The following is a 23,164-nucleotide window of genomic DNA, read 5'->3' on the forward strand; positions in this document are numbered from 1 at the left end:
CATGCAAAAAAGATACTAAACTTATTCTAAGTGATTCTAGTGAGCAGAGTAAAATTACAGAAAGGCAAAAACCAGCTCAACATCAAGATGCATTTGTGGAGCTTTAGAAATTGGTGCTTAATAAAGTTTTGAATGAATGAATGACTGTGAGTGAAAGAATGGAGGAATGGTCTCACTGGAATCAGATGCAGTAGAAGAGAGTGAAGTCTCTGTACTGAAATTTTAAAGATGAGATTGATTAATTCTCCCAAGAGATGATTTTAGGGGAGTTGAGAATTGGTCGGTAAAAGATCTTAATGCCTCTAATGTTCTTACTGAGTCTGAAATATACAATTAGTGACTCTCTTGAATGAAAATTTTATTATGTTTTCCATATCTAAGTACCGTATTTTCTCTAAAATACAACCCATACTTTCTCTGATAAAGATGATGCTTATTATAAAATGTTTGTTCCTTAACAAATTCTTTTACTATGTATTTTTATTTTTATTTTAGTTAACTAGATTATGGGATGAGCAGGGAACCTATGATTTTAATTTTTCTTGCGGGGAAATGTCAGGATAGTTTGTTAATTAACTCAAAATCACAACATGAATTAAAGAATGAGTCTGGTGATCTTTCTACAGTATAATGGTACTTTCCCTAAGAAAATTTTTAAGAAATCAAAATTTGAGACTTTGAGGATATGCAATGGACTTAAAGCAGTAGGTTCAAAATGAAGACTATATAGTGGGTTTAAAAAATACTGAAACAGTTTGGAGAGAATTACAATGGCTCTCAACCACAAAAATTTCCTCCCAGGGGCATTTGGCAAAGTCTGAAGACATTTTTGGTTGTGACAACTTAAGAGTAAAAGCGGGGGGGGGGGGATGCTACTGGCATTTAGAGAGTCAAAGCCAGGGTTATTACCAATCATCCTGCAATGCACAGCCTCCCGCAACAAAGAATCAGCCAGCCCAAGGTATCAATAGTGTGAAAACTGAGAACCCCACTGGACCTTTCCCATTCACTTTAAACAAGAACTTGGATTTCCTTGGACAGTGAGGTGAGGTGTACAGAATATAAAACACATTTAAGCTCTTATTCTTTAAAGACTTTTCATCCATTCAAAATACAGTTATATTTGCCAGAATTGCTAACTTTGACTGCAAAGGATTAAACAGTGCCCCCCCCCCATCCAAGGTTTTGCTTTCTGTGGTTTTAGTTACCTGCAGTCAACCACAGTCTGAAAATATTAAATCAAAAATTCTATAAATAAATAATTCATAAATTGTAAAGTGCTAGCCTTTCTAAGCGGCATGGTGGCATCTCACGTGAGCCCTGCTGCTTTGCCCTGCCCGGCGCAGTGACTCAGCCCTGGCCCAGCCTGCCCGCACTGTGCGCTCCCCACCCGTTAGTCACTTAGTAGTCGTCTCAGCTGCTGAAGGGACTGTGAGATATCGAAGTGTTTGTGTCCCAGTGACCCTCATTTTACTTAGTAATGCCACGTAACTTTTATTACAGTGTACTGCTATCATTGTTCTCTTATTATGAGTTGTCATTCGTGTCTTACCATGCCCAATTTATACATTAAACTTTATCTCTACATGGAGAGAATGTAGAAATAGAGGGTTCGGCACTGTCTGCAGTGTCAGGCATCCCAGGGGGTCTCGGACGTTCCCACGGAAGAGGGGGGCCTGCAGTACTTAGAGGGGAGGCCCCGGCTTTCTGCCAATCTCCAAGGTTTTGCGCATCTATTGATAATTCATCCTGTGCCTCTCTTCTATACCTTTGACTTCTTTTTGTCGGTTTTCTCTCACATTGGAAACAAAAACACAAAACGTCCTTTTTCCTGTGCACACTGGCCAACCCACCGCCCCCTTTTCGGCCCCAGGCCTTTGGAGCATGACCTGTGATTACACGCTAGTGTCTCTCCAGCCACGTGTCGCTGGCGCATTTCGGGCGCCCGTCGGTGAGCGTGTTCGGTCTGGTCCTTAGCTCTCCGTCCGTCCTCCGTGGCGTTGGTCAGCCCGTGGAGAAGCTGCCCGGAGCCCCGGGCTGCCCTTGCTCAGCCGCCTGAGAGCCCCCCCTTCTGCCCGCCACGCGGCTGCTTCCAGGGCCTGTCCTCAGCCATCCTCCTCTTCCCGCCTGGCTCTTTCCGAGAGACCCACTTCCACGGCCTTAAATGCAGCTTCTTTCCCACGGCTCCCGATGGAGAAGGTGTAGCTTCCACTCCCTTCGAGCTCCCGATCTTCTCTCCATTTACTGTCTCCTGGAAAAGCCACAGTCGGTCCGGTCTCGGTGTCCACACTTGAGATTCTCTCTGCTCCTGTCTTAGCCACTTGGGGCCTATAGCAAAGCACCACAGACTGGGGGAACAGCAAACAGTTCTTTCTCACGGCTCTGGAGGCTGCGGATTTCAGAATGAAGGCGCTGGCAGACTCCAGTGTCTGGAGAGGACCTGCTCGTTGGTTTGTAGACGGACATCTCTCTGCGCTCACGGCGCAGAAGGGACAAAGGGTTTCTCGGGGGCTCTGTTATAGGGGCACCGGTCCCATTCATGAAGGCTCCGCCTCGTCACCTAACCACCCCCGAAGCCCCCACTCCTCACACCATCACATTGGGATTTAGTTTTTAACAAAAATATCAGTCTACAGCAATCTTCAGCCTGATTGTCTTCTTGCGTAACTTATGTCTCTGACAATCCAGCCAGTCACTCACGCCACAAACTCTGGAGTTATCCTACCTTCCTTTTTCCTTGCTTTTCACCCTGTTCTACCAGTTACCAAGTGTTTTATATTTTACTTTGTGAATATCTCTCATATTCATTTCTTTTTTTCATACCCAGTGCCACCACCTTGGGTAGGTGTGTCTGAATCACCTGTATTGGTATTAAAGTTAGCTTTTCCAACTAAAAAAAAAAAAGATGATTATGTTGTTTCTCACTTAAAACTTTTCAGTGACCACTTTAGCTGCATAACAGAATTCACACTAATTAACGTGGCCCTTAAGTCATGTGTTTCCTCCTTGCTCTCCAGCTTCTTCTTCCATCACAATCCCCCGCCACCCTCCAGACAAGCTGGACGTGCTGTATTATTTTTGCCATATTTTTTGTTTAGAAAGTCCTGGTTGATTCAACTTTAATCCCTTTCTTAAAAATTAACTTTATTATTTTTAATCCTCACCTCAGGATATTTTTCCGTTGTTCTCCAGAGAGATTTGAAGGGAGCGAGGGGGAGAGAGAAACATCGATGCGAGAGACACCTTGGGTGCCTCCCACACAGCCCCCAACCGGGCCAGGGATGGAGCCTGCAACCAGGCGCGTGCCCTTGGCCGGAATCAAACCTGGGACCCTCAGTCTGCAGGCCGACGCTCTAGCCACGGAGCCAAACAGGCCAGGGCCAATTAACTTTATTTTTAACAGTGTACTAAATATACATATATTTTGAAAAGTAATATAGTACTAAAACATTTACAGTAGCAAATAGCAGGTTGTTACACCGCACCCTCCTGCCTCTCTACCTCCCTAGAAGCAGCCATTTTCGACTCTTCCAGGTGTTTCTTCTGTATTCACCTCTGCCTTGCTAAAGAATTTACTTGTAATGCTATTATTTTTTTACTTGTCAAGCTTGGACCTTACCTATTAGGCTTCTCTCCTCTCATAATTCCAGTGAAGTTACTCTAGGGGTAATAGTCAAAACATTTAAGAACTGGCACAGTACAGATACTGATTAATCACAAGTAGTTTTCCCGCATGGTGTATGTGCGCAAATTACTGGCCCTGATTTTAGGACAATTTTTTGTTAAATTATCAGTATTTACATTATCATTACCATGTTGTCCACTATTGAAACAGATAATATACTATGATTATGTTATCTTGCTTACACAATTTTTATTTTCTAGAAGTTATTAATCAATACTTGAAATATATATATATATATATATATATTCCTCATTAAAAAACTCACCATAAATCCTCTGGAGTTTTGTTCTGTTCTTTCATTTGGGACACTTTTCTTTGTCTCCTCCTTTTAGCAGCCTCCCTGTGTTTGTTTCTAGGTATTAGGTAGAGCTGCAATGTTTCCCGGGCTTGGTAGAGTGGCCTGGGGTAGAGTAGGTGTCCTGCAGGGTGCAGTGGGACAGGCTCCCTATTCACCCAAGCTGGACACTCCAAGTGTATCCTTGGGTGTGGGCTGTGTATACTCTCCTGTTGTACTTGAGCATTGACTGCTGTTGGCACATCAATGGGAGAGACATAACCCCAAGGCGACTGACTGCAAGGACTGGCTGTGACCAGCGTGGAAGATCAACTGTGCAGGGGCCCACCCCACAGAGCAGTACTTATTTTAGTGGCGGTCTGCTACCCGATGAATCCGCCCCTTGAGTGTGTCGCTTGTGTAGGTGGTTGGGTGGTTCTTTGATGTGGTCTGAAGCTGTCCTCTGGGTGTACTGGCTCCAGGGCCTTCCAGGTGGAGGCCAAGATCAGCCACCACCTGTGTTCTGCCTGGGGCCACCTGGCATGAGCTACAAAGTGATCTGCAGATGGCTGCTATTTGAGCTAGGTTTGGAGGTGCCCAGGAGAAACCAAGCTTCAAATCAAGGCAGGCTATCACTAGCTGGGCCTGGAGCCACTCAGCAAGAGGTACAGGGCGTGCTGAGGCTGGATGATGCTTGTTTGTGAGATTTTAAGAAAGTCTGAACCATGAGCCAAGACAGGCCATTCATATGGAAAAGCCACTGGAAACAGCTTGGGTAGGCCCAAAACTTTGTGGGGCAGGGGTCTCAGAATCACCAGGGTGGGTGAACAGTGATAGTCAGGTTGATGGAGTCTCAGATATGGCTCCCGCCTGCTGGCTCTGTTGGGGAAGGGCTCAGCAAAGGAACAATGGCCTCTGCCAGCACTTCTGTTTGGGAGAAAGCTGTCCCTCCAGCTCTCATCCTGATGCCAGACACTTCATTTCTTCCCTGTATGTCCCTGGTGCCTTTTGAGCTGCTGACCCAGCACGGAAACTCAGAAGGAGTGAGTCTGAGTAAATCTATGTGTGGGCCCTTTTAGAGGAACTGCCTGGGACTCCAGAAGCTCTCAGTCTCACTCAGCCATAATCCCCACTATTTTTTACATCCAGGAGTTTTACTGACTTCTCTTCCCAACACTGGAACCCTGGGCTGGAGGGCCTGGTGTGGGGCTAGGACCCCTAGCTCCTCACCTCCCTCCTCAAGAGGGACCTCCACAGCTGAGATATCCCTCCAGATTTTTATCTAGTTCCACCCCTCCTACCATTCTTGATGTGGCTTCTCGTTTATACCCTTAGTTGTAGGACTTTCATTCAGCTAGATTTCAGGTGGTTCTGAATGATGGTGGTTCTGTAGTTTAGTTGTATTTTTGATGCGGTTGTAAGAGGATGTAGTACCTCATTTGCCTATGCCAACTTCTTGACCAGAAGCCCTCCAACTTATTATAGATGTTTTCAGATAAATGTAAGAGTAGAGAGAACAGCATATTGAATTTTGATATACCCACCACCTAGCTTCAACAGTTATCAGTTTGTGGCCAATGGTGTTTGATCTATAATGTTGCCTCACTACCTTACACCCCTTTCCTTATTGGGTTAATTTAAAGCAAGCCCCAGATATATTAATTCTATTAATAAATATTTAAATATAAATCTCTAAGAGATATGGACTCTGTTTTTTAACATAAGCCACAATATCACTGTTATACTTTAAACTATAACAATTCCTTAATATATCTAATGTCCAGTTGGTGCCAAATTTCCCTGATTAACTCATAAGTGATTTTTTTACAGTTAGTTTGTTTGAATCAGATCTGCACAAAACCTACACATTGTTTTCTAAACTATTTTGACCACACACAGTGTTTCTCTTTCCCACGTACCTTTTCATGAGGTCTTTCTTTCTCAGAGACAGAGGTAAGTAGCAGAGGAACCTGAAGTTTTAAAGTAATTCCTACGAATTGAGTATCTAGGTCCCATCTTTCCAGGAGGAAGGATGCTCAATAGTTAATACCTGAGAAACACTGGGTCTGTGTGGAATGGAAAAAGTGCATTGCCATAAGGGCTGATCATCCATTCTCCCTAGAAATTCATTAATGTATTCATCTAGTGGCTAAGAACTCTATTTTCTGTTTGTATGATAAGGCCCCATCATAAGTCATGGTCAGGTTTCCTCACTTAAGGTGCATAGTTATGCTGGCTTGAAGATTCTGTCTTCTCCACTGAGCTTAAAAGAATGCGACACACTGGCCCATGTACACATCCCTCTTCATGGGATAATGAATTGGAAATGGAAGCCACAGCCTTGCTATTTTTTAAATGGGTCATAATTTTGACAGAATATTTCACATTGAGGAAATATTAAACTTTTCATGTTTGTTTTGCTTCTGTTTTGAACTTGAAGGTCTAGTGATTCTCCGCTGTGCTGTGGCAGATGGGAATTCAACCAGGAGCCCTGAAAATGATGGCCTTCTCTGTGGAGATGCCAGAGAAGACTGTGCAGGTAATGCATAACAAGCCATGCACTTGTATTTCATTAGCTTCATCTTCAGTCTTTGAAAGCTGTTTCCCTAAGTTTAATATTTTGATAATGTAGTAATCATAAAACAAGGTAGTTTTTTGAGCACATACTAATATACCAGGTACTATACTAAGTGCTTTACATACAGTAATCCACTCACTCCTCTCAAGAGCCTATGAGCTGGATAATATTAGCTAGCCAAAGGTTACACAGCTGGTAAAGAGCAAATCCAGGATACATACTCAGGTGTTCACTCAGGTCTTTCTGATTCTAGTGCTTTCATTTTTTTTTTTTAATCTTTATCCGAGGATATGTTATTGATTTTTTAGAATAAGAGGAAGGAGGAGAAGAGAGAGAGATAGAGAGAAAGAGAGAGGGAGAGAGAGAAACATCAATTGGTTGCCTCCTGCACATGCCCTGACTGGGTCGACCTAGCAACCTAGCATGTGCCCTGACCAGAAATCGGACCCGGAACCTTTTGGTGCACAGGAGGATGCTTCAACCAGCTAAGCCACCTGGCCAGGGCTAGTGCTTTCAGTCTTAATCATGACACTAATTTGGTGCCATAGATGTGTGCTCTGGACTCTAGCATATGCTACCTTAGACTAGATTTATAGAAAGGTAGCATATTCTACTCAAATTTTTTCAATTCTACAAATTAAAAGATGGGAAGGGAGCAATAATTTTTACATATTTTACTTTGGAGATGCTTGAATTACTATTCTCCAAATTATTAGTCTAAGGCTGGGGTCAAGTCTGTGAAAGACCAGATAATAAATATCTTGAGCTTTGCAGGCCATGAGTTTCTGTTGCAACTACTCAACTCTGCAGTTTTACTGTAAAAGCAGCCATAGACACTATGCAAGCAAGTAGCCTTGGATGTGTTCCAATAACACTTTATTTAGAGAAACAGGCTGTAGGAAAAATTTGGCCCTTTGGCCATAGTTTGCTGACCGCTGGTCTAAGGTTCTGTCTGTCCTTTATAGATTATGTGGTTTGGTCTTCTGCACAGGCTGTTTCTGATTTAAAACAAAACACAGACTAATCCTGCCAGTGTCTTCAGTGGTTGAGCATAGACCCATGAACCAGGAGGTCACGGTTCAATTACCAGTGAGGATGGCTGGCTCGATCCCCAGTAGGGGGTGTGCAGGAGGCAGCCGGTCAATGATTCTCTCTCTTCATTGATGTTTCTATCTCTCTCTCCCTCTCCCTTCCTCTCTCTGAAATCAATAAAGATATATTTTAAAAATTAAATTAAAAATTAAAAATTAAAAAAACCACACAGGCTAATTCCAAATGTAGGGTGGAGTGGAGAAGAGCCTCCTGTATTCCCTGGAAACTTTTCTGTGCTGGGAGTGTGGTGACTTAGTGGTAAATCCTTCCTTCCTAAGGCCCAGGGGAAATTGTAACTGAGCCAGGAACATGCTGAGCAAGTCGTCCTGGTGTGAGTCATCATTTCCAGCCCTATCTTTCTCCTTTCTTCCCTCACACTAGTGGGTGGTCTGGAGTGTGCCCATAGGCTGTGGGATCCACCTGTGTCTTACATCATGCTTGTGTGGGTCTTGTCACCCATGTAGGGAGAAGAACAAGACCAACTTTATGTGTTTGTGTGCTTTTCTTCAGTCAGGTTTCAAATGGTTTAAACGATGACATTTCATATTTCCTTTGGGAGATTATTCCGTAATTTGATGCTTCACAGTGTTAAGCAATCTGCCTCTCAATATCCTAAATCTGTTTTCTTTTTTTTTTTTATTGTAGTAAGAACATTTAACATGGGGTCTACCATTTAACACATTTTTCAAATGTACAATCCAATATTATTAGCTATAGGCATAATGTTATAGGGCAGATCTCTAGAAATTACTCATTTTGTATAACCGAAATTTTATACCCATTGATCAAAAATTCCTCATTTCCCCCTCCTCCCAGCCCCTGGCAACACCATTCTACTCTCTGCTTCTATGGATCTGGTTATTTAGATACCATATATAAGTGGAATCCTGTAATAATTGTCCTGTGACTGACTTATTTCACTTAGCATGCTGTTCTCCAGGTTTACCCATATGATTGCATACAGAGGGATTTCCTTTTATTGAAATACTGAATAATATCCCATTTTATGTATGTAACATATTTTCTTTATTCATCTGTTGATGGATATTTAGGTTGTTTTCACATCTTGGCCTTGGTGAATAATGCTGCAATAAATATGGGAACACAAATATCACTTTGATATACTGTTATATGTTTGATGCATTTATATTTTTTTGAGGAAACTACATACTATTTTCCATAGCAGTTATCGATTGCCTTTTCAGTCTGTTAATTCTTTCTTTACTATGGAGAAGATTTTTTTAGTTTGCTTAAGGCCACACAGTAAGCAGAGTAGCCTGTGTAGGGGTCAAAAAGTTAATTTCCCTCTCACCTTTCTAGGTTCTTCTGTCTGAGCTAATAACCAAATTTACAAGAGACATATTAACAGGAGAAAATAACCAAATTTAATATTTACGTACATGTGCAAGTGCCATAGGAATATGAGACTGGATGGCAGTTGAGGCCTATATGTCATCCTGGGGCTAAGGGAAAGAAAAATGTTGAGATTTGGGACTTTAAAGGGTAAGAAGGCAAGTCACATGGATACGGAAAAGCAAATGTTTGGTAAACAAATGCTTGCTAGGCCAACTTTCACAATGGAACACAGAGAGGACTTTGATCAAGCAGGCCTTGGTAGGTTCCTCCCTGTCTATCACACACTAATTCATATTAAACTATAGTTATCTGTGATGACCTATATCTCCCTTCCTGGAGCTTGTCCTCTATCTAAATCCCTTTTAGGCAATAAAGGGGTGAGTAAAAAGTTCTTTCTGGGACTTTTTCCCCTTAATTACTAGCTTAAAATTAATATTCCAAGAGGCATATTTTGGGAGTGGCAAAAGTTTGGTCCACTTGTGTATAAGTAACATGAATTCAGAAAGGCTGGCTCTAGAATGTGTTGTTAATCATCATGCTAATGCTAAAATCATGTGTGAAGATCAGGATGCTGATATATGAATGAGGGAAATTTTGAAAAATAATTGCTTGAAAGTAAAGTCCAAATCAGGACCAAAGTTTCTTGAGAAAGGAATTAATGTGGAACAGGAGAAGATTGTCTCCATTGACTGACCATGTGACTGAGGAGAAATCACTTAAGCTATCAAAGATTCACTTTTCAACCTGTAAAATGAAGAAGTGAATCAGATGATCTTTAGGAGTTGTTCCTATTTCTAAATGATATCATGATTTTATCTTCAAATAGACCCAAGTTTAAGCATTCCATTTTTAGTTAGTCACTTTCTATTTTGAATGAGGAATTTATGCATTCTACCAATACTTATGAGCGTCTATTATGCAGCAGGCTCTGTTCCAGGTACCAAGACTGCAGCAATGAACAAAATGGTCAAAGATGACATCGAGGAGGTTATGGAGACAGAGAGGTAATGGGTAGTGTAGTGTAGAGCCTTGGCAAGGAGGTTAAAACCTTCAACTTTCACTCTGAGTGAACTTTAATATCATCCATCTGGTTTCTATGTATGCAGACTAGACAGTTAAAGGGGCAACAGCAAGGAGATGATTTAGATGTTGTTGCCATGGAGACTACTTCCAGCCTAGAGAGAATGTTGGTCCAGGGTAGTGGAGACGAAGGGACAATTCTGCATATTTTGAATACAACCAATTGAATTTTCTAATGAAATAGGTGTAGATCAAAAGATAAAGAAGTCAAGATGACCCCAAGATTTTTGGCCTGAATTAAAAGAAAGAATGTAGATACCTGCTGAGATAAGCAAAGACTTGATTTGAGGGGAAATCGGGTGTTCCATTTTGGAAGTGTTAAGTTGAAATGCCAGTTAGACATCCAAGTGGAGATATTAGTTTGACCATTGGCACTGAGGAAAGAGATCTGGAGTGGAAACATAAATTTGGGAATTGTTACCATAAAGGTGTTTTAAGCCAAGAAATATCGATGGAGGAAATAGAGGAGAAGAGATAAGAAAGCATTGAGCCCTAATGCATTGCAAAATTTAGAGTTTGGGGAGATGAGAAAGAACCAGCAAAGGAGAAATGAGCAAAGGAGGCATCATAGGCATAAGAATTCTATAGTCTACACTCTTGAAAAACCAAAAGAAGTACAAGTTTTCCTGCTGCCCATTGTTCTTTTCATTTGCCTCCCAGCTGTGAATAATTTTATATATATGCAAATACACTCACACTTCAACACTAGATTTTTTTTTTCTTCCTTGAAAGGGCAAGGAATAAAAAAGGGCATTTCTAAGTGACACCCACTCCTGTCAGGTCAGAATGGTTGGCAAAGACATACTGATCTATGATTAGACCCTGTACAAGCATATTCTGGTAGCACAGGAGGGGTGACAAGTACATCTGTGAGATCTATTTTCTATTCTTCTTGTCCTGGAGTAACCAACCTTTTCACATTTCTTTAGGAAATGACATTGGATGTAAGAGGTGGGATTCCTCAATTACAACAAATGTCAAACTTTGCACTTCAAGGGCATCGTGAATTTACATTCCCTGTCTCAGGGAGACTGTTTGCAAGATAAAAGGAAAAATAACTTTAAAAATACAAAACTTTCTTCCTCACCTTTTGGCTTAAGAAAGCTGTAATATAAAGAAACCCCTACTGGGAAGATGCCTGGAAGCCAAGGACAAGCAAAGCCTTGGGCTTTACATCACAGACTAAGAAACTGTTCTCCAAACTCTGCTGGGGCCTCTTAAACTCTTCTGTGCACTAGGTGTTGCCTTTTTTAGGTCAGGTATCTGTGTGGGAAGGTGAACCTACAGGTATTTGTTTCCCTTCCTCTCTCTCCTGTAAACACTTGTGGGACATCTCTCTCCACATTGAGCACCTCCTTTTAAACCTCTTACACACAGACTTAACTATGTCTCTGACTAGGGCTCAGATATACAGCGACGCCATGAACATTGTAATGACAATTACAACACAGCACTGGGATAATCATAGTACATCACCCTTAGAGTTGTTTTCAGGGGAGCTGCTGAAATCATAGCCAAATCATTACATAGATTTGTACTAAGCACTATTGGAATAAGCAAGTGAAGTCTTTATGAAAATTAGACCTAATGTTTCAAATCTGAGGAGTTTTCATCACAAAGCCTGTTTTGCTTTAGAATAAGATGAGAGTCATGAACAGAAAGCCCAGGGAACAATGCTGCTTAATCAAAGCATCTGTCAAATTGAGGCAAAACCCGCATTTACACACAGTGATTTGGGAGTCTGCTGCATCCCTACACTTGAGTTTGGCTCAGGAGAAACCATCGCCTCTCCTCGAACACCCATATCACCCAAGGAAGATCCACTTCTTGTCCCTCTGCCCATGTGATCGAAGAAGGATGTTCTTACTTCCCATCCCTTTTGCTAACTCCTAGGATCAGATTTTGACACACACTGACCCGCAGTAGCCCTTGTGGTTCCTTACTTAATTCACATTAGAATCTTAGGGACATGGTGGTGTCATGAAGAGACCGAGATATATCGCCTGCAGTGCCACCCACAGTGAGCCGGAGTGGCAACCTGGCCCAGCAGTGGGCGTGGTTTCCCAGGGCAGTTCTGTGGGACAGACTCACTCCCAGAGGAATGTTTTGGTTTTGGGGCATGTGGGTTAGAAAGAGGTGGGAAGACAGAAGATCAATTAATTCCCAGAATCAAGGGAGTCCTTTAGGCCTGTGACATTTTCAAAACCATGCCATTCCATTCTCAACAGAGAAACCCAATACACGGGCTAATCTTACTTTTGCCATAGGATTTACTTTCCTTCTCTGTGGGACACATGCCTGGAGTGGAACGGGAGATTTTTGCCCCCCCCCATCCTACGTCATCAGGTCTCATGATAGGCGGAAAACGTTACATTTCACAATTGTTCACCTTTCAAATAGCCCGACCTTCCTGAACTTCAGATGAAAGCTTCTGGAATTCTAGATGCATTTTCAAAGGGTCATGATGCTGATAAGCCTTTAATTTCCAGGAGACGGAAGAGAGGATCTCTGTTATGTGAGTTATTTTTCTTCCAGGTTTTAAAGTTCCATAGAGAAATCACAGGATTTTTTCTGCCTGATGGTATGGAAGAATTTTTAAATCTAAATTATGCTGTGAATATTTAAGAGTATGCTTATTTGGCAAAGAAGAGAGCTCTGCCAGGTATCCAAACAGGGCCTGGCAGTCATTTCCCTGGCACAGGTGCATGTTGCTGGGTGAACCACGGCTGATCCAATCACCGTGTCCAACAGCTGCTGTTAAGGCTGTTTGGGGGATCCTGGGCTGTGTGGTTTTTATGAGAATGCTGGCTCTGTTTAAAGGGACACAACAGTGAAAGGAATTAGTCAAGGTCAGGACACAGAGCCATACAGCTTGTATTGAAAGTCAGGTGTGCTTTGCAAAGCAGAAAAGACCTTGCTGGAGCACAGTGGATCTGTCACTAAGTGTTATTGCTTCTTAAATTCTTCTCCTTGCCCTCTACTCCCCTGCCTCGGGCTCACATCCCATATGCCTGCGTGGCTCAGGGGTGCCTTGGTTTTCTCCTAGCCCTGGCATCCTCCTGCTCTGGCCCAGTCTGCACTCTCCTGTCTAATATATTATAAAATGCTTCCCATTTTGTCTTTACATGTATCATTGAATTGAATTTATAAGAACCTTTCTCAGCTCTCTCCTGCCTTAAATTTCAGTGTAAGCATTTGAGCCTACTGACCATTTGAGGTGTTTAACTTCTATTCACAGCATCCTTGGCTGTTCCCTTCATGTCCCTTCCATTGTTGTCATTAAATCTGCACCCTGCAGCCCAGCCATCGTAGCTCAGGGGTTGAGCATCAACCTCTGATCCAGGAGATCATGGTTCGGTTCCCAGCCAGGGCACATGCCCAGGGTTTGGGCTGGATGCCCAGCAGGGGCAGTGCAGGAGGCAGCTGATCAATGACTCTCTCATCATTGATGTTTCTATCTCCCTCTCCATTCCATTCTCTGAAATCAATAAAAATATATTTTGAAAAATAAAAATAAAAAATAAATCTGCCCCCTTCATAAGGCTGGTATATTCCTGACTCTGAGCTTTTGATCTTGACATTCTCTGTACCTCAGTTGCTTACTCACCTCCTCTTAAATTAAAAAAAACCCAAAATACTGCATGTCTACATGTCCCAGAAGTTTTCCCCTAATTAAATAAGAGCCTTTGTACTCATACAAGATTTTTCTTAGAATTGCCAAGATTTTCAAGATTCTAGCATCAACTTATTTAGCGAGGACTTTATTGCTCAGTCACTCTGCTGGGAATTTTCATATCTTTTTTTTTTTTTTTTTGAGCCTCTCAAAAGCTCTTTTAGGTACATGTTTTTAGTTTGCAGATGAGGAAACTGAGGCTCAGGCAGCTTAATTCACTTTACCAGACCCAGTTAGCTAATGAAAGGCAGAGCTGAAAATGAAACACTGATTTCCTTCCTCCCAATCCAGTGTTCTTTCCACTGTCTGCAGTGGGCCACAGCTGTTCATGCAGTTACTATGGTTGTTTTTGCTTGTTGGTTGCTCATTAGTGTCTTGAATTTGTTCTATTGTACCAATTTAGAGAGAGATAGGATATCTTTTATTTCTTTGATGTTTTCCAGTGCCTACTGCAGGACTCTGAATATAGAAAGTACTTGACAAATGAAAGTTGACTGATCAATTTATTTGCCAAAATACACAGATCTTTGCATTTGAGGCAATTTGCACTTATTTCTGGCAGAAAGTTCCATAAGAGTCCCATTGACTGGCATGTGTGGCAGAAATATCTGGCAGGGACCAGCAGTGGGCACGGTGGTAATTAAGTCATCAGCCAAAACCAGGTCAGCCAGTTCCTCAGCAACATTCTGCCACCCCCTAAACTGTGACCTGGCATGGCAGGCATTTGCTGTGTGTGGATCATCCAGGGCTCTGTGACTCCTCTCTCCGGTGGCCTTGAGCAATTATACGTACTCATTACCTAATATGAAGGAAGAAGCTTAGCAGTCCTTGCTCTTAATAAAAGGATTGTTTGATGTGATTGGGTGCCAGGTGCCACACCAACCTAGAGTGAAATGCCCTCCTGAAGCGAACACTGTGGCTTTCCTGGCTCCACAGGTGCCTGCGGCCTGCTGGCTGCTGGTCATACCATGAGTATGGAATCCGACACTGGGCTGGTATGGCTGGTTAGCTGTTTTCTCTGGGTGTGGGCTGTTGTCTCATGTATGGTGTGAACCAACACAAGGAACAGCTGGTTAGTATTTCTGTGCTGTTACTCTAGACAATCTTTATTTATTGAAACTTTCTATGGTGAGGAAATTGTTACATATTGCTGTCCCCAGTTGAAAAATTAGACAATCAAGGCTCTAAAAGATAAGACAAGATGGTCAGAGCAGGGTTGAAATCTTCCAGTATTTTCCTCTGACTTCAGAACAAGAGAAACCCTCCAGGGGTTGAATGAAAGGGAGAATCTTTCATTCAGGGAAGCATGACTTCTGGGTGCCTCAGGTGGAGAGTAGATGACAGCTACCTGCAAATAGCTGGCTTGACAAAGTGCCAGAGTGGAGCGGCCAAGAGCAAGGACTGTGGGGCAAGATGGCCTGTGTTTGCCTTCCTTGCCTTCCACATACTAGCTGAGTAATTCTAGAAGGTGACTTAACCTCTCATTAACAAAGAGATTTGCTCATTAATAAGTAGGAGATTCGAATGGTGCCTACCTTACAGGGCTATTATGAGAATTAAATGAGTTAATATAAACAAAGTATACAGACTAGCATCTAGTTCTCAGTAAGTACTATGTAAGTGTTTAAATTAAAACAATTTTTAAAAGAAAACAAAAGGAAAGAAAAATGTACTTTTCCCTTCAATGCCATCAGCCCCATGGCTCTAATAATCTTCATAGAAAGAATGACCTTGTCTCTCAGCTCAACTGTGCTCTATCCTTAAACAACACCAATGTTTCTGAGAGGTAGATTGGACGTAAATCTAATTAAAATATGAAATTCTCCAACCACAGTCCCAATTACCCAATCTCTAGAGCTATTTTGGAGCCACAAAACTGTGACTTTTATCCTTGTGTAGAGAAGAAATGAGAGATGGGAATATATTCTACAGAAGACCTGGCAGCAAAGATAAGAATAGAATACTACTTACAAAAAAGGTGAGTTGATTTATTGAACTTCTTCTTATTTTTTAGCTACCACCACCCAATCAGAGTGGAATGACTACTTCTCTCCATGCCCCAAGAAATACGAGCATTACTGCATCAATGGGAAATGTCGCTTTGTGGGGGCCCTGCAGACACCCTCCTGCCTGTAAGTGGAGCTCCCTGAGGGGGTGCAGGCAAAGGGGTGCAGGATGGAGCTGGCCGGGGCTCAGCAGGACTGGAAAGTGTGAGCTAACCAGGCCTCTGTGAGGACACAGTGCCCCTGGTCCTGGCCCAGCCGCTTGTTCAGGGGCCCCTTCCACAGCTGCTGACGGAGAGACTGACGCACATCGGAGGGGCCAGACTTGCTCGCAGGCAGGGCCCGTGCTCTGCGGCCTTAGCCAAGCAAGGCTGTTCTGTCCAGCGTGAAGAATACTTTCTTTCTCTTTCTGCTTAGAATTTTATTATTATTATTATTTCCATTACAGTTTACATTCAATATTATTTTGTATTAGTTTCAGGTATACAGCATAAGTGTTCTTCCAATATCAAGTACCTACCTGGCACCATACATAGTTATGACAATATTATTGACTATATTTCCTATCCTGAACTTTACATCCCCATGATTATTTTGTGACCACCAATCTGTACTTCTGAATGCCTTCATCTTCCCCCTGGCAACTATCAGTCTCTTCTGTGTTGTTTCATCATTTGTATTACTCTTTAGATTCAGCAAACAAGTGAAATTATATGGTATTTGTCTTCCTCTGACTTATTTCACTTAACATAATGCCCTTGAGGTCCATACACGCTGTCACAAATGGTAAGATTTCATTCTTGTTTATGGCCAAGTAACAGTCCATTGCTTTTTTCCCCACTGGTCTGTTGACAGGCATTGGGTTACTCCTGTGGCCCCACAGGGTAATGATGAGCACCATTGACCTTGAGTCGGGCTGTCTCTGTGGGATTTGCTTGCATTTTGGTGATGTCCTTCCTTGTGCTTCTTGTAAATCTTTACCTTTAACCTCCTTGTTTCTGTGGTGCAGTGGCTATGACATTAGCCTCACACAAGGGGGCTTTTAGAAGCTCAATTCATCTCCGATGTGTTTTGAATGCAAACAAATTTTTCTAGCATTTGTTATACAGTTTGTAATTAATTTAAATATAAAGGAATTTCTGCCAAATCAAAAGTTACTTTTGCAGGTGTCAATTAAGTGCAAGGAAAGCAGTCTTATTTATAAATAAAGATTTTCAAAGTTTGTTTAGCAGGGCAGGGAATTGGGAGAAAAGTTTTCAACTGTTAGTACATTAAGAGTCCAAGTTTAATTTTACTCAGGCACAAGTAACATTTTTGTATAATTTAAATATTCATTTTCTACTAAAGAGATGTCTCTCTAAAATGCTCTGAGAGCTTGCCTCATAGAAGAACAAGGTGATTTTTTAGGTATAAAAATTTCATAGAATACTTATATTCTGTGCATTTCCCCAGCATACATTTTTGTGTGTTTTTTTAAATAAATATCTCAAACAGTAATTCCAATCCCTAATTTAGTGGAATTTTGAGTTGTGGACTTCTTCAAAGTTTAATTATATTCAAATTTAATCTTAAAAATAAATATATAAAGATAATATTTAGAGGGAAATAAGAATTGTTAATGTAAGGAAATAAGAAAAATGTGCCTTTGTCTCTGTATTGAGAAAGATAGAGCTGATTTTTTAAAAATTCCATTTAATTGTTCACTGGTTTGGGAGAATATATTGAGTTTTTAAAATATTAATGCCCACTAATGCACTACATTTTTCTAACTGATCTCTGTGTCTGTACATTTATTGCTCTTTAATATTGCTGCCTTCTAAAATGAAAACTACAGTGTGTAATCTACTCCCTAAGACTAATCAGCATGCAGTTTGTCCCCTTATGTCTGAGGTGAAAACTCATTTCCTTGGCCTCCAAAGCTCCTCTGATCCTGGTTTAACTTCTAACCACATCTCCATTATAGAGTCAAATGTTCCTCTGAAATTCTACATTCCTTTGTATGGTGTATCACACAAGCTCTTCTCATACACTGCAAAGCTCATTCCCACTGGTGTTTTACATGCAGCTCGAACATCAGCCCTTCCTGGACCCCTGCACTGACTTCCCTCCTCTCAGACACATTCAGGTGTGAGCTGCATGCCCTTTCTCTGGGATCTAGAAAGCTCACATCTATGAAAACTCTTTTCCCCTGGAGCATTTGGTTTCTTTAAATGTCCCTTCTGTGACTGTGAGCACCTAGAGGGCAGGGCTCAGGGCTTATTCCTTTTTGTGTTCCAATGCCAAGCACCATGCCTAGAATTTACTAGATGCTCAAGGAATGGCTGGTGAATAAGCGGCTGAGTCCCTCCCTCATGGTCCATTAAATGCTACGCTAAGTGTCAAAACCAAGGCCTTCATCTGAACCAGGAACACTTTCTTAGAGGTGGAATAATACAGAATCATTGGGAGGTAGGGAAACATAGGGGCAGGACACAGATTTTGAATCAGATAGACCTAAGTTAAGATTTTGTTTCTACCAATAATATACAAATTTAACAATGGGTCAGTTACCTTTCCTGAGCCTCAGTTTTATCATCTGTAAAACTGGATAACAATATCTTCCTCTGAAGTGTTAAGAATTAAGCAAAATAAATATTAATTAAAAATATTTATCATGGTACTGAGCACAGAGTAAATGTTCCATAAATTATACCATGAGATGAGTGGGAGATAATGAATCTAAGCCTGACCTTTTGGTGACTTTGTGTAGCACAGATTCAGGCAAAACTCTCCTGCCCGTTTCTCTGAGAATCTGAAATAGCTCCTTTTGTTGGGATCACAGGAGTCTGTGGATTCCTGTTTTTACATAAATACCAGTGTGTGTTTCAAATAACTCCAATCCTCTATTAGCCTCTTCTGTATTTTCTTGGAATGGGGATGATTTGTTTCCAGATACATAGTTTTGATTTATTTATGCAGCACGCTTCACTTAAGTGGTGTTACATATGCTTGGTGCATCAACCTGGAAGCCAACTTTCTGCATTTGAGTCTCAGTCCTACCCATTCAATTTCTCTATAGCTCAGTTCCTCCATTTGTAAAATGGGCTAATAATAGCAAGCACAAAAAGGTTGTTCTAGGATTCATTTGAGTTAATACTTTTAAATCTCTTAGAACTGTGCCTGGTGATTATTCTAGAAATGATCCCAAATCTGATTTTGCAGCGTCCTCAAAGGTCATGGGCATCTTTAAAAATTATTTTAAATTTTATTTGATAAGATGCTTATTAAATCTCATTTGTTTAGTTATCCAGCATTTAATAAACATCTACTAGGATCTTGCACACTTTGCCTCACCTATTTCATATTTACCTATTAAAATCAGCATTTGGGTGATGATTGGTTTGATGAGAAGCGATATAACATGGGAGCCTCCAGAACTGGTAAAGGTTTCACCATCTAGCATGGCTCATTGGGTTACAACTTGCAGGGAGTCCTGCTCACTGAGAAACTCAACTAAAGTGTGATTACACCAAGGAACCCAGAGCTTATAATTAGAAAAGCCTTCTAAAAGAGCATCAAGTAATTGCTGTGTATTTTATGGGCAAAGTTATTTTTTTAAATGCCACATTAAGTAAATTTATTAGAGAAACATTTAAGCTAATTGGAAGAGACTATCTTTGTAAGATTTTAATTATGATCTTAAAAAAAGACTCTTTTAAAAACCTTCATCCCATATATGCAATTAAAAGTAATTTGTTTTCCTTGTTCCAGGCCCATCTGCAAGAGATTTTTGATGTTTCAAGATATTTCTAAGCTTTCTTTCCATTACTTTAACCTTGCAATGGTAATACGTAGCTCTCTTGCAAGAAGCAGTTTTCTCTCCTAGGTCCTGGGGTCCTTCTGCAGTAGGTGGCATTAGGTGTCTTTCCCGTGTGTCTACATCAAGCCTCACCTTTCAGCTCATGGTTGCGACTGAGTTTGTTTTGTTTTTTGTTTTTTAATCCTCTCCCAAGGACATGCTCAGAGAGAGGAATGGGGGAGGGGGGGTGAGAAATATCAATTGGTTGCCTTTTGTAAGCGCCCCAATCAGGGATCGAACCCGCACCCCAGGAATGAACCCTGGCCAGGATGGAAGTGGCAGCCTTTTGGTGAACAGGACGACAGCCAACTGAGCCACTCTGGCCGGGCTTGTTTATTGTTTGGTTTGGTTTAATTTTTGTAGCATTGTATCAGCTGCAATATTGGCATTAAGAAATCTCCTTACTTGTAAAATAGAAGCTTTGTGGGAATTAACTGTCTTGGTTCTTGTCAAACATAAACTATAGAACAGCCTGGCAATTGATCTTTTCTTACAAAACAAAAATTAAATCACACAAAGCAGAATGAAACAAAAAGAGGTTGTACAGCAGTCTTTTCAAGAAGCATAATTTCCTCTATTTCAGATTTATACAATTATGACCAATATTTTTTGCATTTTGAATGAGTATGAGGAGAAAAAAGGAAAATATTTGTAACTGATGTTACAACATGTAATTTCAGTTTTAAATGTCCTCAACCTTCTTACATGCCCTTTCAGCATATGACACACTTCAGAGAATACTACGGATGGTCCCCAGGTCACTGAGCCTTGAGCTCCTTGAGCGTTGCTCGGACAATGGGCCCTTAACTGTAACCTCAGACTTAGGCATCGGCCGAATTGCAGCGAACCCTGAGACTGCGCTGATAGGGAAGGACATTGAAATGAATCCTGTTGAATAGTATTTATAAAGCTTTCACGTGCAGGTAATGCCTGTGCACGGTCATGCGCATCACCATGTCTGGTCATATAAAACAGCACCATTTTAAATAAATTCCATGAGGAGAACTTGGGCACACCGAAACTGTTCACATGGCCCTGCGATGAAAGGGGACACCCTGGGGCTTTGAATTCCTTGTCATGTATTAGGTGCTTGGGGATGTTGTGGAGGGAATGTTTTCTCTGTTCAAATTCAGAATCTAAAATTTCAAACTAAAGCTGAGTAAATTGTCAACACCCCTATTTATATTATACATATTGTTAATATTGTTCAAGTGATGACAGATTTTTCAGCAAAGCAAATGAAGAGAAATTAATCACAAACACAGTTGTGTACAGCTATTTAACAATTTTTAAGGGAATTGTGTCCTTCATTAATTCCAAGGAACGAAAATAGTGTTATTTTTTTCATAAAAGAAACAGAAATTCCTAACAGCCTCTCATTCCTCACCTTGTTGTGTTGTTGTTTTATTTTTATAGCTGTGATGATGGCTACACTGGGGCGAGATGTGAGAGAGTTGACTTTTTTTACCTGAGAGGAGACACAGGACAGATTTTGGTGATTTCCTTGACAGCAGTTTTGGTGACATTGATCATTTTGGTGGTTGGCGTCTGCACATGCTGTCAGTAAGTATTTTTAATTTAATTCTAAGTAAATCTGAGGAACTGACTCTTGCTGACTCTTTCTTTCCTTCCTTCCCTCCTCAACTTTTTTCTTTTTTGCCTTGATTTAAATAAATCACTTTTCCAGGTTTGCCATCCTTTATTTAAAGCATTTGTAATAAAACACATGGTATATATTTGTCATTTTACTGAGCACAACTATTATAATTTAAAATCAAATTTGTATAAATCTCCTTAATTTAAAGAAAACAATTATTTAGTCCTAAAATTAGTCATATTTTATGTGTTTGTTAGTAAGCTAAATAAGGCTTTTCTTTTCTCAAACTGCGCCATGACAAACTAACTTTGAAAAATAGAAACAAATGAAAAAAAGATTTTTTTCTTGGCTACATCAAAATAATGAATTTAAGTTACACCAGATAATTACTCTCTTGTTCTTCTCTTTTACTTTTTATTATAAACCACAATTTTGGGACTGAAGAAACACTTTGTTTTTCGTCTGAGAGAGAGTGGGTTGGTGTAGAACTTAAGGTGTTCCTTTGGGCCCCTCGAATTGTCTGTTAGACGAGAACGCGCCCTCGCCAGCTTGGCCCAGCGCTCAGAGCGTCGGCCCGCAGACTGAAGGGCCCGGGTTCGACTCAGGCCAAGGGCACGCACCTGGCTGCGGGCTCACCCCCAGGCCTGGCCCGGGCACCTCCTAGAGCCCTCCGGGAGTGCCCTGGAAGGTCCTCAGGGGCTCCCTCCCTGTGCCAGAAGCTGCCGCAGCCCCCCAGCTGCCGCAATGGCCTCTGCTCTGCCGTCTAGGCCAGAAGAGGGCTTCTCATGAGTCCTTTCTTCACAACCTCCAGGGATAAAAACACAAGCAGAGCTCCTGGGAGGCTTTGGGTTTTGTCCCAGTTCTGCCACTGAGTATCTTTGAGACCTTGGAGAAATTTCTTAAGATCTTAATCCTCTAAATTTATTTTCTATAAAATTCCTTCTGTAAAATTCCTTCTAGCTATAAAATTGAAAGTTATTATTTTTATTTTACCTACTATATGGCAAAAAGGAGTTTTTATAATGTCAGGTTGGGGACAGAGCATCTGTTGGACAGAGCTGGGAAATGGCCTATTTTATTAATTAATTCTGTTATACTTTAAGAAAATGGGAATACAGGCCAGCTTTCTAATGTATCTGGCAGCTTAATTAACATACCCAGAAGCGCTCTGGTTTTCTTATGTCTGTTTCCAGTGTTCACTATATCTAGTTTACACACTAATAATGCTGTATCAGTCTATTTTGTAAAATGACTTGTCCTGGAAAATGTTCTTGTGTTAACCAAGCTCCATCACCACTCAGGTGCCATATTCTTTCTATTTAGATACAGCTGTACTCGAGCCTAGGGAAAGAGATGGCTTAAGAGAAAACCTCAGATATTTAAGAAAAAGGAACCTATTCACTCTTAGCAGTCTAGAAATAAAATCATAGGCTGCTCTCTTGATGATTAATCTTGTCTTCGCATGAACTAACAGGCCCATGCTAATTTCTAACACCATTTTCCAAGTCCTCTTCGAAGGAAAAGGAAAGAAGATACGGCAAATGTTGGTAAAGATATAACTCCTGTAAATGAAGATATTCAAGAGACTAGTATTGTTTGACGGTAAGTGTGATAAACTTGGTAGATGGGAAACTATGCAGGTGACATTTCACTGGGGAAATGGAGTTTAATTGCATCTAGTAAATCATTCATTAGAGTCTGATTATGTTTTAAAACATCTAAAAATAAACAGACTTTTTTCATAGGCTCCGAAGTCAAGTAAAAAATGTCCTCATACCTTTCTTTGGCATGTTATCACAGAGATACATGCATGTGCAAGAGACGACTTTTACATACTTTTTCTTTTTCATTATTGTTTTAAATTTTAAACCCTCACCCAAGGATATGTTTTTATCGATTTGAGAGAAAGAGGGGAATCGAGAGGGAGAGAGAGAGAGAGATGTTGATTAGCTGCCTCCTGTATGCACCCCAGGGGATCGAATCTACAA

At 41.0% G+C, this 23,164-nt stretch overlaps 1 protein-coding gene across 3 annotated transcripts in view; it reads left to right on the forward strand.

Annotated features, from left to right (window-relative positions):
* BTC (betacellulin) overlaps window positions 1-23,164 on the forward strand; it is a 39,727-nt gene that overhangs the window by 13,873 nt on the left and 2,690 nt on the right. The window contains exons 2-5 of one of the 3 annotated variants that reach the window (XM_081150310.1): window positions 6,400-6,498; window positions 15,753-15,870; window positions 20,996-21,142; window positions 22,683-22,778. In XM_081150310.1, the coding sequence (XP_081006436.1) occupies window positions 6,400-6,498; window positions 15,753-15,870; window positions 20,996-21,142; window positions 22,683-22,776 (458 nt within the window). In that variant the 3' untranslated portion in view covers window positions 22,777-22,778. Of the gene's footprint in view, window positions 1-6,399; window positions 6,499-15,752; window positions 15,871-20,995; window positions 21,143-22,650; window positions 22,779-23,164 lie in introns of all 3 variants that reach the window. The other 2 variants (XM_081150311.1, XM_081150312.1) reach the window with 2 other exon arrangements.

Source organism: Miniopterus schreibersii (assembly GCF_964146895.1).
Source record: "Miniopterus schreibersii genome assembly, chromosome: 1".
NCBI lineage: Eukaryota > Metazoa > Chordata > Mammalia > Chiroptera > Miniopteridae > Miniopterus > Miniopterus schreibersii.